General features: G+C 43.1%; 1 protein-coding gene across 1 annotated transcript in view; it reads left to right on the forward strand.

Moving 5' to 3' along the window:
* Positions 1-14,125, forward strand: part of scrib (scribble planar cell polarity protein) — a 142,242-nt gene that overhangs the window by 49,727 nt on the left and 78,390 nt on the right. Inside the window, exons 2-4 of the mRNA XM_080417160.1 lie at positions 8,619-8,736; positions 11,814-11,892; positions 13,698-13,787. Of these exons, the coding sequence (XP_080273286.1) occupies positions 8,619-8,736; positions 11,814-11,892; positions 13,698-13,787 (287 nt within the window). The remainder of the gene's footprint in view (positions 1-8,618; positions 8,737-11,813; positions 11,893-13,697; positions 13,788-14,125) is intronic.

A 14,125-nucleotide genomic window follows, 5' to 3' on the forward strand; every position in this document is an offset into this window, starting at 1 on the left:
CATTTTCACGATTTTTCAAAAATAGCAGATCTACAAGCTCATAGCACGGCACTCGGTGCCGTGCTATGAGCTTGTAGATCTGCTATTTTTGAATAGCCAAATACATCTAAAATGACACAGATGCGTTCCCGGTTTTAATGGGTTAAAGAAGCCATTTGTCAGCAACTGAACACAGCTTCTCCACTACTATGCTACGTAGAGCTGTACTACTAATAAAGTGTGATGCACTGCACCACTTTCCCCTTGAATCTCACACGCTATTGAAGGGCAAATCTATTAAAGAGACTTATTTATAGTAAGTCTGTAACTGATTGATTCACAGTTTGACCAGCCAGTTAAAATTTATTTACAACTGTGAGAATCAATAAGCTAATCCACCAACACAGGGCTGGCCAAAGTGGCTAGTTGGTAGAATTGAGGCATTAGCCAGCCGCTAACCAGCTGATAGATGGAATAATCCCTGCCTATATGCACATCAAATGCTTTAACCCCTGGGTTTTCAACTGGTGGTCCGTGGACCACTGGTGGTCCGTGAAGGTATTGCATGTATGATGTAGGAAATGTAGGAAAGTGAAGATTTGTATCTTATTTTGTTTTATCGTCCACTAGTTGAGAAACAGTGCAGTAAATTACCTGGCGACGTAAGATGACGCGTCTATGTTGTCAGTTACTGGGAAGTCGGATGTCAAGAAATTCCACAGAATGGGAAGATTAGATTAGAATCTCAATGGAAACTGTACCTGATTGCCTGGTTGAGTCATGCACCATTATTAGGAAATGTGCCCATAATCAATCGAATGTGTCTGCTTGCTCATACATATGTTGCAATGAATCCGTTAACATGAGTTTAATATGGAAGGTTAACACATTGGCTGCCAAAAACGCAGATCTGCGTTCTATTTTTAATAAATACGTGGGCTGCCAAGAACGCAGATCTGCGTTCTATTTAAAAAAAAAAAAAAAAAAAAAAGGTTATTTTTTTTTAATTTGACCCAAAGACCAAGGAGATATGATTGTTCGAAGATTTAGACTCCTATCCACTTCCTTGTTAACTTAAAACTTAAAAATTCTGTATCTCGGCTCCTGAGTACTTTTTTTTTTCAATGAAAAATCTACAGCTACAGCTAAAAATCTGAAATAATTCTGGCAGTCAATGTGTTAACACATTGACTGCCAATCACGTAGATCTACGCGAACCGCTTTAAAGCCGCCACGTGCCAATCGCGTAGATCTACGTGAAGTGAAAAAAATAATATATATATATATATATATTTTTTTTTCCAATTTCCAAGGAGATATGATTAGTTGAAGATCTAGACTCCTATCCACTTCCTTGTTAACTTAAAACTTAAAAATGCTGTATTTCGGCTCCTGAGTACTTTTTTTTTTCCAATGAAAAACTCTGGCACTGGCTAAAAAAATATGAAATAATTCTGGCAGTCAATGTGTTAACAGTCATTATTTAACTGAGATATGCTAGTGGTCCAGAGCTCAAAAAAGATTGAGAACCACTGATCTATTCCTTTCCCATGGTTGCCCGTATTCTGTTCTCTTAAGGGCTTGATTTAATTCACCTTGAATTAACAAATTAAATTAAGCCCATAACGGTCATTATTTTAATTCAAGCTTTTTCCCCCACACCACGCCCATATCCCCCCTCCCAACACAACAGTGGTCCCCAGGTTGATTCTCAGTCAGGGTGGTGGTCCCTGTTTTATAATCAGTTGAAAACCCCTGCTTTAACCCATTCAATCCGGGTACGCATCTAAAATGACATAGATGAGTTCCCGGATTGAATGGGTTAGTTAATTTTCACTATTGTGTCTGCCCAAATACTTGTGACTTGACTCGGATGCTTTCCCCAAACAAAGGACAAAACGGATGTCCCAGTGTCCTAGTTTACATTAATCTGTGGACTTCAGAAGCCCCATGAGTCTCTACGTTGCCCTCTACCGTGACTAACCAGAAAGAAATCCCCCCCGACTCCTATGACTTTGAGCATAATAATGAAAGTAAAGTCAGCGATTATAAGGTCATTTTTTCACTTGAAAATAATGAAGGGCAGAAAATAATGGAATGTGTCTGAATAGATTTCTTTATTTGTTGCTAATAAGTTTTAAAAAAAGAACATTTTGGGGGGAAAAAATATGATTTCCCCCCCGATATCTTTTTACAGTACGAAAACCGAACCGAAACCGTGACCCAAAAACCGAGGTTTGAACCAAACCATGGGCTAACTGAACCGTTGCACCTCTACTGCACACACCCCCCTCTCCCCCATGACTCCAGCACCTTCCTCCTAAAAGCCAAACGACTGTAGCAAGTACTCTGTTAAATAGAAGCCACACTCGTAAAGTTGTCAAGGAAATGTAGCTCACTAGTTCTCACCCATGTGATGGCATGTACCACACAAATGGTCTCTCTCTCCGACACACACACACACACACACACACACACACACACACACACACACACACACACACACACACACACACACACACACACACACACTGAGTGACAGAACAGACTGGTGTAGGGAATGAGGAGGTGGGTGTCAGTACAGTAAATCCCCCTTTTCCCCTTTTGTTTTTGTTGTTCTACATTGTTTAGTTTGAAACTCTCCTCAAGTGATTGGTCTTTGAAACTCTCCTTAGTAATTGGTCTTTGAAACTCTCCTCAGTGATTGGTCTTTGAAACTCTCCTCAGTGATTGGTCTTTGAAACTCTCCTCAGTGATTGGTCTTTGAAACTCTCCTCAGTGATTGGTCTTTGAAACTCTCCTCAGTGATTGGTCTTTGAAACTCTCCTCAGTGATTGGTCTTTGCTTGGTTTAAATCCCTGTTATTGTCATTGTGGTGTATTTGTATGTGAGACTATGGATGGAAATGAAAAAATCCGGCATATTTACATGAAATCATGTTTATTGATTGATTGAAATACATTCCATGCTTGCAGCTTGCAAAAGCTGATGTTGGATTTGTGGAGAAACACTAGTGAACAGGGCTACGACAGAGCCAGCCCTACAGCACGGTGAATGGGCATCTTTGTGAGCCTTTAGGATCGTCCTCTCACAGGCCTGATTGCATACAGTCCTGCCTCTTACTGTCTGCCATCACTGACAGGGATTATTATAGAGCTGAGAGTTGTCGAATTTCGCACATTTCCCTGGCTCATTTCCCTATGAGAAAAATAACAGCTCAACAAACTCAAAACCCATCACCCTACACACCCAAGAAACAACCTCTCTCGTTCATGTTATTTGGGGCGGTCCCCAATAACATGAATGAGAGACGTTGACGTTTAAGTCTGCCTGTTGCATCCGCATAACCCCCAGTAGGCCAGTGTGTGTCACCTGTTCTCTTCCAGCGAGCCATCTCCCATCTGGGCCTGGTCTGGTCACATGGTGCCCCCCACACACACACACACACACACACACACACACACACACACACACACACACACACACACACGCAAGCTCCTATTTCCTCTTCCTGCCATACGATACCTGGCACCTGCTGGGGACCACAGAGCCACCACACTCTTTTGTTTTCTCTTTCTGCTTCTTCGTTATCCTTGGTTCCCTGCTCCCCCCCATTACAGATCTCACATGGCCATAGTGTTACCAACAGGCGGCAAGCAGATTCTGGTGCATTTCTTTTAGTGGTGGGAAAAAACATTAATTTCAATGACTTGTTCAAATGATTCGTCCACGTTCTTGTTCAGTAGCGCTTCCGGTTCCGGCCGGCAGCGAGTGCGCACGGCGCGGTAAACAGCGCGCATGGTCCGGTGACAGGTCTAAGCTTAGCCCCGCGCCCTCCCGTCCTCCTGTGTGCGCGGCCGCGGAGCGGGGGAGGGGGGGTGGCATGAACGAAATCGTGAACGTAGCGGTTTCAGGAAGTGAACGGGTTCGTTCACGTTCACGGCAAAGAACTAGTTCTTATGAACGAATCATCACTAATTTCTTTCTTCAATTGGCTGCTGGTAGGTTTGTCTAGCATACGATCCAATCGTGACGGCAACTCGCCTGCCATACTGATATCTGGCTGTGAGAAGCAGATAATGCAGCAGTGAAAGTGGCTGGTTGAATATGGAGCCGCCACTAATGACTGACCCGAGTAGTAACACAAAAGAAAGATCCCTGCCCTGCTCACCTTACCCCAGCCTGCCAGCTGTTAGATCCACTGTGTACCATGCTAGTACTAGCCCCCAGAGAACTGAGGAGAGAGAGCCTGTTTAGCCACTGCACTCTTCCTACACACGCACGCGCACGCACACACACACTGGTTGTGTGTGTATTGTGTCTTGGTGTGTGTGTCACACACACCAAGACACAATACACACAACCAGTCAAGAACAGGAAATATCTGTCACCACCAAATTGCAGGACCGAGCTGCCTGCAGCCTAGTCCCTCTTCAGGCTACGTAATTGTAGCTCCCCCCCCCCTTTGCATGTTGTATTGTGTATGTATGTGGGCTAATGCTCTGCACAGATCTCTGATCTGTCCACAGGCACAAACATTACAATATACACAGAAAACGGGCGTCTAGTTTCATCTGCTGTGCAAAGTGTTTACACTGATCCGTTGTTACAACAATACATTCATGAAACCAGTGGTGGAAAGTAACTAAGTACATTTACTCAAGTACTGTACTTAACACATTGGGTGCCAGCATTTTATAATAACAGATTACGTTCGGTGCCAGAAATCTCACCGTTAAGCTGCACAGCGCTGTTTAACTCATTCACTGCCACAATTATTGCTGGCCGCGTTTGCCCACTGCCAGAGATTTTTCATTTAAAAAAAAAAAGTACTCAGGAGCCGAGATACAGAATTTTTAAGTTAACTAGGAAGTGGATGGGAGTCTAGATCTTCGAAAAATCATATCTCCTTGGTCTTTGCGTCAAATTTGAAAAATGTCAGTGGCAGTATTGGTAAACGGGAATAATTACGTCAATTACGTCAGAGGCAGTGAATGAGTTAAGCTGTAGACTCCACGACGTGCATTCCATGTGAAAAAAAGCATGCCTCCATTTTGCCCGATGGTCCTGGCTAACGCCTGGAACAATAACATCTCTCACGCGAGTAACAATGGCGGAGCGATCGTGCATACAAAATGAGTCGTTTTCCCCAGCGTAAAAAGTTTCGGAGTTATAGGGGTTTTAGAGAAGGAGATAGAACGGAAGCGTATGGGAGCCATGTTTTTTGACACGATGATCCATCGTGTCAAATGGATCGTGTCATCCTATCCTTCTCAGAATCACCACGGGTGATCCCAGAGCTGCTCTAGCCCCTCCCGTGTGGAAAAAAACAAAAAAAACAAAAAGACACCAAACACGGTTCAGACCGTGTTCGGCACCAAAGCGCTACTCTGTGAAAACACGGTTCAGACCGTGTTCGGCACCCGATGTGTTAAGTACAATTATGAGGTATTTTTTTACTTTAATGGAGTATTTCCAATTTTTTATGCTTTATTTTATTCCACTACATCTCAGAGGCAAATATTGTACTTTTACTCCACTAGAATTATTTAAAAATGTTAGTTACTTTGTAGGTTTAGATACAAAACCACTTCAGACCTATATATATATATATATACATATACATACTTTGGCAATTTGACAAAAGCTGATCTACAAGCTCTGTAAGCATGTAGATCTGCTATTTTCGAAGATTTTGTATACATTTGAAAACTTGTGAAATCGGACCTTCTGCATAAAGAGTACTTTTACTTTTGGCATTTTAAGTACATTTTGATGCCAATACTTTTGAACTTTTACTCAAGTACATTTTGAATACCAGACTATTTATACAATAGGGTATTGACACTTTTACTTAAGTAAAACATGCGAGTACTCCTGATTGCAAGTAAACAGACAGGTAGACCTTTTTTTTCTGGATTTCCCAGTAAATTGTATCTAGCTCCAGGGTTATTGTCGACACATAAACAAATGCTTAGTTGTTTATAGGAGAGCTATCCAGAGAGCCAGAGGTCTTTAAAGGAGTATTTAACCCAAAACTTAACTTATTTTCTATCAATTACACACCCCATGAAGTGAACTACTCCTTTAAGTTGAATAAAGTTTCAGCTTCCGTGTTTTTTGCCAGGCTTTGCGTGCTGCTTGTGTTCAGAAAACCCTCCCGTTTCCCCCGATATTGAATTCCCAGCAAATTCCTGCCTCCAGAAAAAAAGCTTAGGTCGGCATGTTCTCCAATTTATCCCCTTAGTTAGTGTGTCCCTTGGTGTCTGAGAATTCTGATTGGAGATCAACAAGGACAGACAGTAGGTCCTCTGTGAGGCAGCAGAACCCGATGCTGAGTGAGGACTTAATCCATTAAGACCTTGAGGCCCATTCTATACAAATGCCTTCTAAACCAGTAGTTCTCAAAAGTTTTTTTTTGTGCCAAGGAGGACCCCCAAATTGATATGTGTTTGGCCGTGTGAACGCGACCCCCATCTGGGAATGTTTCGTGCCAGGGAGACCCCCAGAAAAGAAGCAAACACTTTCAAGATTTTTCTAAACAAATTCTAAAATAGCAGATGTACAAGCTCACAGCGCGGCACAAAGTGACGTGCTGTGAGCTTGTACATCTGCTATTTTTGCGAACCGCCGTTCTAAATCCTAAGAGTTTTTTATGTTGCTATATAGATATAGATACAATCTAAAATGACGAAGATGCTTTCCCGGTTTTAATGGGTTAATCCGTACCCCCTCGTCACCCTCCGCCGGCTGTTTGTCTGTCTGTCTGTCTGTCTGTCTGTCTGTCTGTCTGTCTGTCTGTCTGTCTTGTCTGTGCGTGTCCATCTTCTGAACAGCAGTGGACACACAATTTTAATTTCCTGAATTCCATCCCGGCGTCCCCCCCCTCTGTCCAACAAGCAGTCTCTTGTGAAAGCACTTGGCACGGCGTCGGTCACGGAACCCAGCGTTTCTCCTCCTCAATCGAAAGCCACTTTGTTTGGCTGGCGTTGCTATAGAGAGGAGGAGGGGTGTATTTTGGCGAGGGGGGGGGAGGTGGTTGTTGGAATGTGCTCCGTTGAACATACAGGACATTTATTCTGAGTGGGTGTGCTGTGTGTGTAGTAGTGGTTTGTAGTTGAGTGATTAAGGCACTTTGATGTTCTTTCTTGGTGAAAATGAAACGGTTTCCACTGGAACTGGTTTACAATGTTCCCCACATTAAGCACACTGAGTGCTCCTGGATTAATGTTCTCAGTCACCACCATTGATTTCTATGCACCATGTCGTACCCCCAACAAAATATGAGGCTGAAAAAAAACCATTGCATTGACCTGAAGATCAGTCTCACATTGGCCTTTGTGATCCCTCTAGTGAGTTTTAAAAGGATTGCCATGCATGGGCACACTTCCCAGACAGTGCTCCTGCTTTGATGTGTAGCAAATGTTAGTTTTATATTGGTCACTTTTTAGATTAGTATTGTACTGTTTTTCCTAGTGGGTTATATGTTTACGGATGTTATGTCTGTCATTGTTATTGTCCTGTATTTGTTGTTACTGGCACAGCTGTGTAACATGTATGTGCCTCTTCTCTTGGCATCGTAAAAGAGACTTCAGTCTCAATGTGTTTTTTTTACTGGTTAAATAAAGGTTAAATAAAGTCATTTGGATTCCACAGAAGCCAGCATGTCTTCTATGAAAGCATGTCACACACTTAAAATTGCCAATCTGCAAGCTCACAACACGTCGCAGCGCAGAATACAATTAAAGAAGCATCTTCCATAAACATGAATGGTCTCAGAAATGTCATAAAAGCAAAGTTTTAAAGCTTCAATCAGTGATTTCTTCAACTGGTTGGCTGTATGTAGAACAGCAGCAACATAAGGTTTTACAATGATAATACCTTTTCAGTCATGAGATCTTATTTTGCTTTATTCCATGAAAGCTCATGGTAGCAATGTTTATGCAAGCCATGAAGCAAAATATATGCTCAATAAAAGTAGACAATTCCAAAGGTCATTGTAAAATGATGGGGGGGAGGCCTGGGGTTAGGGTTACAATACAGGATATGATGGGATGCATGGGAACTTCTTTTGATTTAGCCTGTGGTTGTTTCCTGAGACTGTGGATCAAATTGCTCCCTCTCACAGGAGTGCTGACCAGGGCAGCCTGTCAGGCTATGCTATAGGGGGCTTTGCAATGCATTCATCTGTTCTGTCTTAGTTTTTCTTTTTCTTTTTTAAATAAAATCTTATTGAATTTTTTTCACAGAAAGTTGTGACATAAATGTATTCATATAAAGTTAGACAAACTGTAATTATATAAATTAAAGGCAATACAATACAAAGAAAACTAAAAAACAAAACAATAACAAAAAGAAGGCAGGGCAAGCAGCACACTACAATGACCATGAAACTATACTACAGTATACACATACAGTGAAACGTTTATAAAATAAATGACTCCACACACACGGGTACAGAACGCAAGAGTACAGCCGGGGCTTTCCAATCCAGTGAATCACTTCCTTTACAAATCAGAGTAGATAGATCCTTGGGCAAGTAATCTATCAGCGGCTGCAATATATCCATAAAGATGTTTTCCCTCTCTTTTCTCTGGACTTGGTTTTAACGTGCCGTGCCTCTCTCTTTCTCTCCACAGCCTTTCTTCAGACTCCTGAACCTACGGAAGCTTGGTCTGAGCGACAATGAGATCCAGAGACTCCCTCCAGAGGTGGCCAACTTCATGCAGCTGGTGGAGCTGGACATCTCCAGAAACGGTGCGCTGCCACACCCACGCACGCACCCACAAACACACACTCGCATAAACACACATCCATGGTTTTTGAGCTGCTGTTGGCCAATCAATATCCCATCCTGTACCTATTTATCCCTCATGACACATGCTTATTTTAACATGTCAGAAGCCTCACCATTAAGGCCTGAGGTTCCGAGTCTACACAATGTCTTCTAAATCCTAAGTTCAAACTTTTTAATGTCAAGGACCCCAAAATGTATATATTTTTATCCGCAGACCCCCATCTCAAAATATTTTGTTCCAGGGACCCCCCAGAAGCAAAGATCTGAGTTACAAATGTTCTTCTAAAAATGACACAGATGCGTCCCAGGTCTTAATAGTTAACACATGCTCATTTTAACATGTCAGAAGCCTCACCATTAACACATGCTCATTTTTAACGGCACGTGGTGATAGCAACATTCTCTCCCGGTCGGTCCCTGTTGGCCTGCTTCAAAAATAAATGATATGCGCGCTCGGGCGGCACAGTGGTAAAAGTGCCTGCCCCGCCACTGCAGAGGTTGTGGTGGGTTTGAATCCACCCTGGTGCATTCGTCTTTGTCGAGCGTCTATCTAAACAAACAAATTGGCCACCTGGGAGTGTTGGGCGGGAGGAGCAGGACGGAGGCTCTACGTCCTCCCGGTGGAGGCTCCTCACTGGCAAGTGAGTCAGTTGGATACAACGGCAGTGAAAACACATAAATGCGTGTGGGGAGGAATCAGTTGCCATAACGACTAAATTGGGCAGGAAAAGAGCTAAAAAGCAACAAAAGAAAATGTGTTTAAACAAGAAACATGGCCCGGACGGCTGGTGTAGTGGTCTGGGCACCTAGTGTCGCAGGTTTGAATCCCGATCCCGACGATGACCTTTGATGTCTCTCTCCCCATTTCATTTCAGTCTACTGTATACCAATAAAGGCAGAACAAGCCCCAAACAATCTTTAAAAAACAAGAAACCTGTATGTATGTATGAAGAACCATCCACCAGTAGATTGTTCTGGCAGATCCATCTGCAAAAATGAAGGCAAGGTGCACGTATGTTGGCATGCTTGTCCACACCAAGCAATGAAAACAGTCCCTTAAAGAAATTCCCTCAACCTAGAACTCTGTCCTCAAGGAATAACATACATAACATGATCTATTCTCCACAAAACGCGCAGGAATCAATGCTGGCTTCTGCCCTCAATCACACGTGTCAAACCAATCTCAAGTGAGACCTGCTTTATATAGAATCAGCTGTATTGCATTCTGCAACTCAGCAGCAGACACACACACACACACACACACACACACACACACACACACACACACACACACACACACACACACACACACACACACACACACACACACACACGTGCGCAGATATACATTTGCACGCAGATGCATACTCCCTGGATGGATATAGTGTTTGTCCTCTCACTGCCCTTGTTCAATGCAAATAGATATGTATATACTTGGTACCAAGTGACAGGAAGAAGTGGCCTGGTAAGGCATCTGTCCTATGGATATCACCAAAGTGCCAGTGACAGCAGCAGTGAGAGCACTGTGCAGTGGCTTATAAAGCCCAAGCCCCATCTGTCTTTCTGGCTCATGGGGAAAACGGCAACAGAGGGACTGTGTCTTTGATTTGCCAAAAATGCTTGTGACATGAACATTTGGTAAGTTTTTTTGCAGGGTGGTACTGCCATCTTGGTGCCACACCCGCCCCCCTGAGTCTGTTTCTTATCATGTGTAGACAATGATATATACCCCCCTCTGATTGGCAATACTGCTAATTGTAGGATCAATTTACATCACTTTTTACTTGCAAAGAGATCACTGTTGCTGTTGTATAATAATGATAATAGGGATGTTAACGACTTAGTATTTTGCGTGTTGACACGTCGTGGGGCATTTATCGATGTGTCGATCTTTTTTTGCGCAGTTGAGAGGAGAGCGCTTTCTTTTAATCACCACAACTGCAGCCTTCATTTTTAGAATTTGCATCAAAGCCCTAATGATAATAAAAATTTGACTTTATTTTGTAAACATGTTTTTTATTAACACAGAACTATTGTTTAATCTGTAGGCTACAGCAGCCTATAACTAACGAGGCCTACGTTTGACAAATTAGGAAGAATGATGTCAGACTCCCGATGCCAAATAATAATCGTAACAACACAACACGTTCAACAATATGTAGCTATATGGCCTGGATATAAACTTTTATAACATCTTAAGGAGCGTTCCGGTTACCTCAGCGGAGAGTGCTCGCCCTAAAACACGGTCGCCCCATATCAAATCCGGCGACCTGGGAACGATTGCCACCAGGTACTCTTACACGTAACCTCAGTAAAAAATGGGGGCGGGCGTGTTTTGGGGCGATCGTTCCGGTTACCTCAGCGTACGGTCTCTCTCTCGTCACGGTGTCATTGTTTGGCGACAGGGCACGGTGTATTCTGGAAATGCCATCAGCTCACGGAAGCCTTTCCCCTCGACAATGCTAATAGTAGGCATAATACTATCTTCAGCTATCACCTTGGCTGTCAAATAAGTGATCTTTTCTGCCCGCTGGTCATCACAAGGTTGAGGTTTCACGGTGAAGTCTGCCATTCTGCTTTCTTGGGTGAAGGGCAGGCTTTAGGACCGAGTGTCTCGCTTTAATGTGATTTGACAAAATCAACCCACACCGCACTCTTTTGTGAAGCTGCCATCTGTCTAAATAACATGCTATCTAAATGACATTTTATCCTTTGCATAAGACTGCATGGTCGTCAAGGCTGGGGCAATTGCTACGATACTTAGTTTAAATTGTGGAACAGTGTGTATAATACATGGCACAGTGAAGGGGAAACCAGAGCAGGTGAATGTATTCACTCCCTCCATCCATTCTGCTGTTCCCTGCTCCTTCCCATCTGGTAACTATTATTATTATTATAAGGGAACGTGACATGATTTGCTCTATAGAATGTGACCACCACCGCCAACACCACCTCCCCTCCCCTCCATCACGTCTTCAGTCCATAGTGCTGACTTGTCACCCCCTCCCCTCCCCATACTTTCTCCTTTCTCCTGCAGACATTCCTGAGATCCCCGAGAGCATTAAGTTTTGTAAGGCATTGGAGATCGCAGACTTCAGCGGAAACCCCCTCTCCAGGTAAAGTGGAATGGAACGGCCCATATCTCCTCCACTCAGCCAGTGGCACTCTGCGGGAAGGTTGGAAGAGGGTGGGGGGGGGGGCAGTGCATTTTTATATGAATTTGATTTTATGATTCATGTCTCTTCTGTTGCCCTATTTCCTCTCCCCTACTCTCCAGTTTAGTGTTCGGTGACCTGTTTATGAAAGCTATGTGCATGTCTTAGTATGCATGTATACTCTGTGTGTGTGTGTGTGTGTGTGTGTGTGTGTGTGTGTGTGAAAGAGGGACTGCTGTTCATGACTGTAATTATGTGTAAAAACAGGCCTTTATAGCTGCGATGAGATTATGCAGTGGTCCATGGAGGAGAGCGTTGGCTTTGTGTGTGTGCTGTTCTGTGACCCTCAAAGAAAAAATATCGCACATCCTCCGTCTCTTGGTGCGGAGCCAAACCGTAAGATCAGAATCATGAAAACAAAGCGGGGGCTCGCAACTCACTTTTGAATGCTCCCAAGCTTTTTATTTCCGACAAACAGCAGATACGACGTTTCGACCCTTTCGGTCTTTTTCAAGTATGACTTGGAAAATGACCCGAAAGGGTCATAACGTTGTATCTGCTGTTTGTCGCAAATACAAAGCTTGGAGCTTTCAAAAGTGAGTTGCGAGCCCTGTTCTGTGACCCAGACATGACTCTGTATGTAATGGAAGTGTCAAGCTTAGCCAACAAGGGGAAAGCCCCCTCTTTACCCCCCCCATTCAACTTCCCCCTATAGAAGAGCATATTGGAAACTCTTGGCAGGAGTCTGGACTTTGAACTACTTTTGCAGATGGAACTTTCTCCACATGGGTTGATCTTCATCCCTTGTAAAGCCATTCCATACGTTTGTATTAGGGTTGGGATCCTTTTGGAATTTAATGATTCCGGTTGCTTAACGATTCCCTCTCTAACGGTCCGATTCCTTAAAGGGATAGTTCACCCCCAAAATGACTTTTTTTCTATGGATTAGTCACCCCATGGAGACTTGAATTCATGGATATTTTGTCGCATTCCTAAGCCAATCATTTGATGACCGGCAGCGGTTCCTGTAGGAGACACAAAGAGTCTCCTTTGTGTCTCCTACCGTAACCGCTGCCTACCGGTCCGCTGGTCATCAAATTATTGGCTTTGGAATGCGACAAAAACAAAAAAATATCCATGAAATCAAGTCTCCATGGGGTGACTAATCCATAGATAAAACGTTTTTTGGGTGAACTATCCCTTTAACGATTCCTATGTATTCCTATATGTGTACCTCACTGGTTCTTAAAGCGAAGTACACGGACCCCCTGGGTTACTTGAGGGGGTTTCAAATGGACCCTTAAAGGTCTGTAACTCTGAGAGTGTACAAAGGGAACCAAATGGACCCTCACAGGTCCATTCGGTTCCATTTGTACACTAAAGGTCCTTACACACCGGGGCGAATTCTTCATGCGAATGAATACGTTTTTTTTTAAAACCTTATAAAGTCAATGCAAGCGTCCACATCAGTTTTGCGAAGCGAAAAAGCGTCTTTTAATTATTCGGAACGAGTCCGAATTTTGCGTATATTCGCATATTCGCCGGTGTGTAAGGACCTTAAGAGTTATGGTGGTCTGATTATGTAGAGCAGACGTGAAGTCCACATACCGGCTCTGACAGTGTGATAAAACTGGTTCTGGAAATTGTTCCATAATGTGATGGAACCGATTCCGGTTTGTCTATGTTGGATCCGGATCCTGCGATTCCTCCGGGTTTCTGTATCCCCTAACCCTAAAAAAAGGTGCCTTTTCCAATCTCTTCCACAGATTACCGGACGGTTTCACTCAGCTCCGGGCTTTGGCGCACCTGGCGCTCAACGACGTGTCACTGCAGACGCTGCCCAACGACATTGGAAAGTATGTAGAACCTTGGAGTGTAGATCCTAAATCCATATTTTATACTTTCTGTCATATGTAAAACCTTGGAGTGTAGATCCTAAATCTATATTTTATACTTTCTGTCATATGTAAAACCTTGGAGTGTAGATCCTAAATCTATATTTTATACTTTCTGTCATATGTAAAACCTTGGAGTGTAGATCCAAAATCTATATTTTATACTTTCTGTCATATTTTGTAAAGCTTGGAGTGTAGATCCAAAATCTATATTTTATACTTTGTGTCATATGTAAACCTTAGAGTGTAGATCCAACATCTATATTTTATACTTTCTGTCATGAAATATCTAACGTTTT

This window comes from Gymnoscopelus braueri (assembly GCF_963280865.1).
Source record: "Gymnoscopelus braueri genome assembly, chromosome: 21".
Classification (NCBI taxonomy): Eukaryota; Metazoa; Chordata; class Actinopteri; order Myctophiformes; family Myctophidae; genus Gymnoscopelus; species Gymnoscopelus braueri.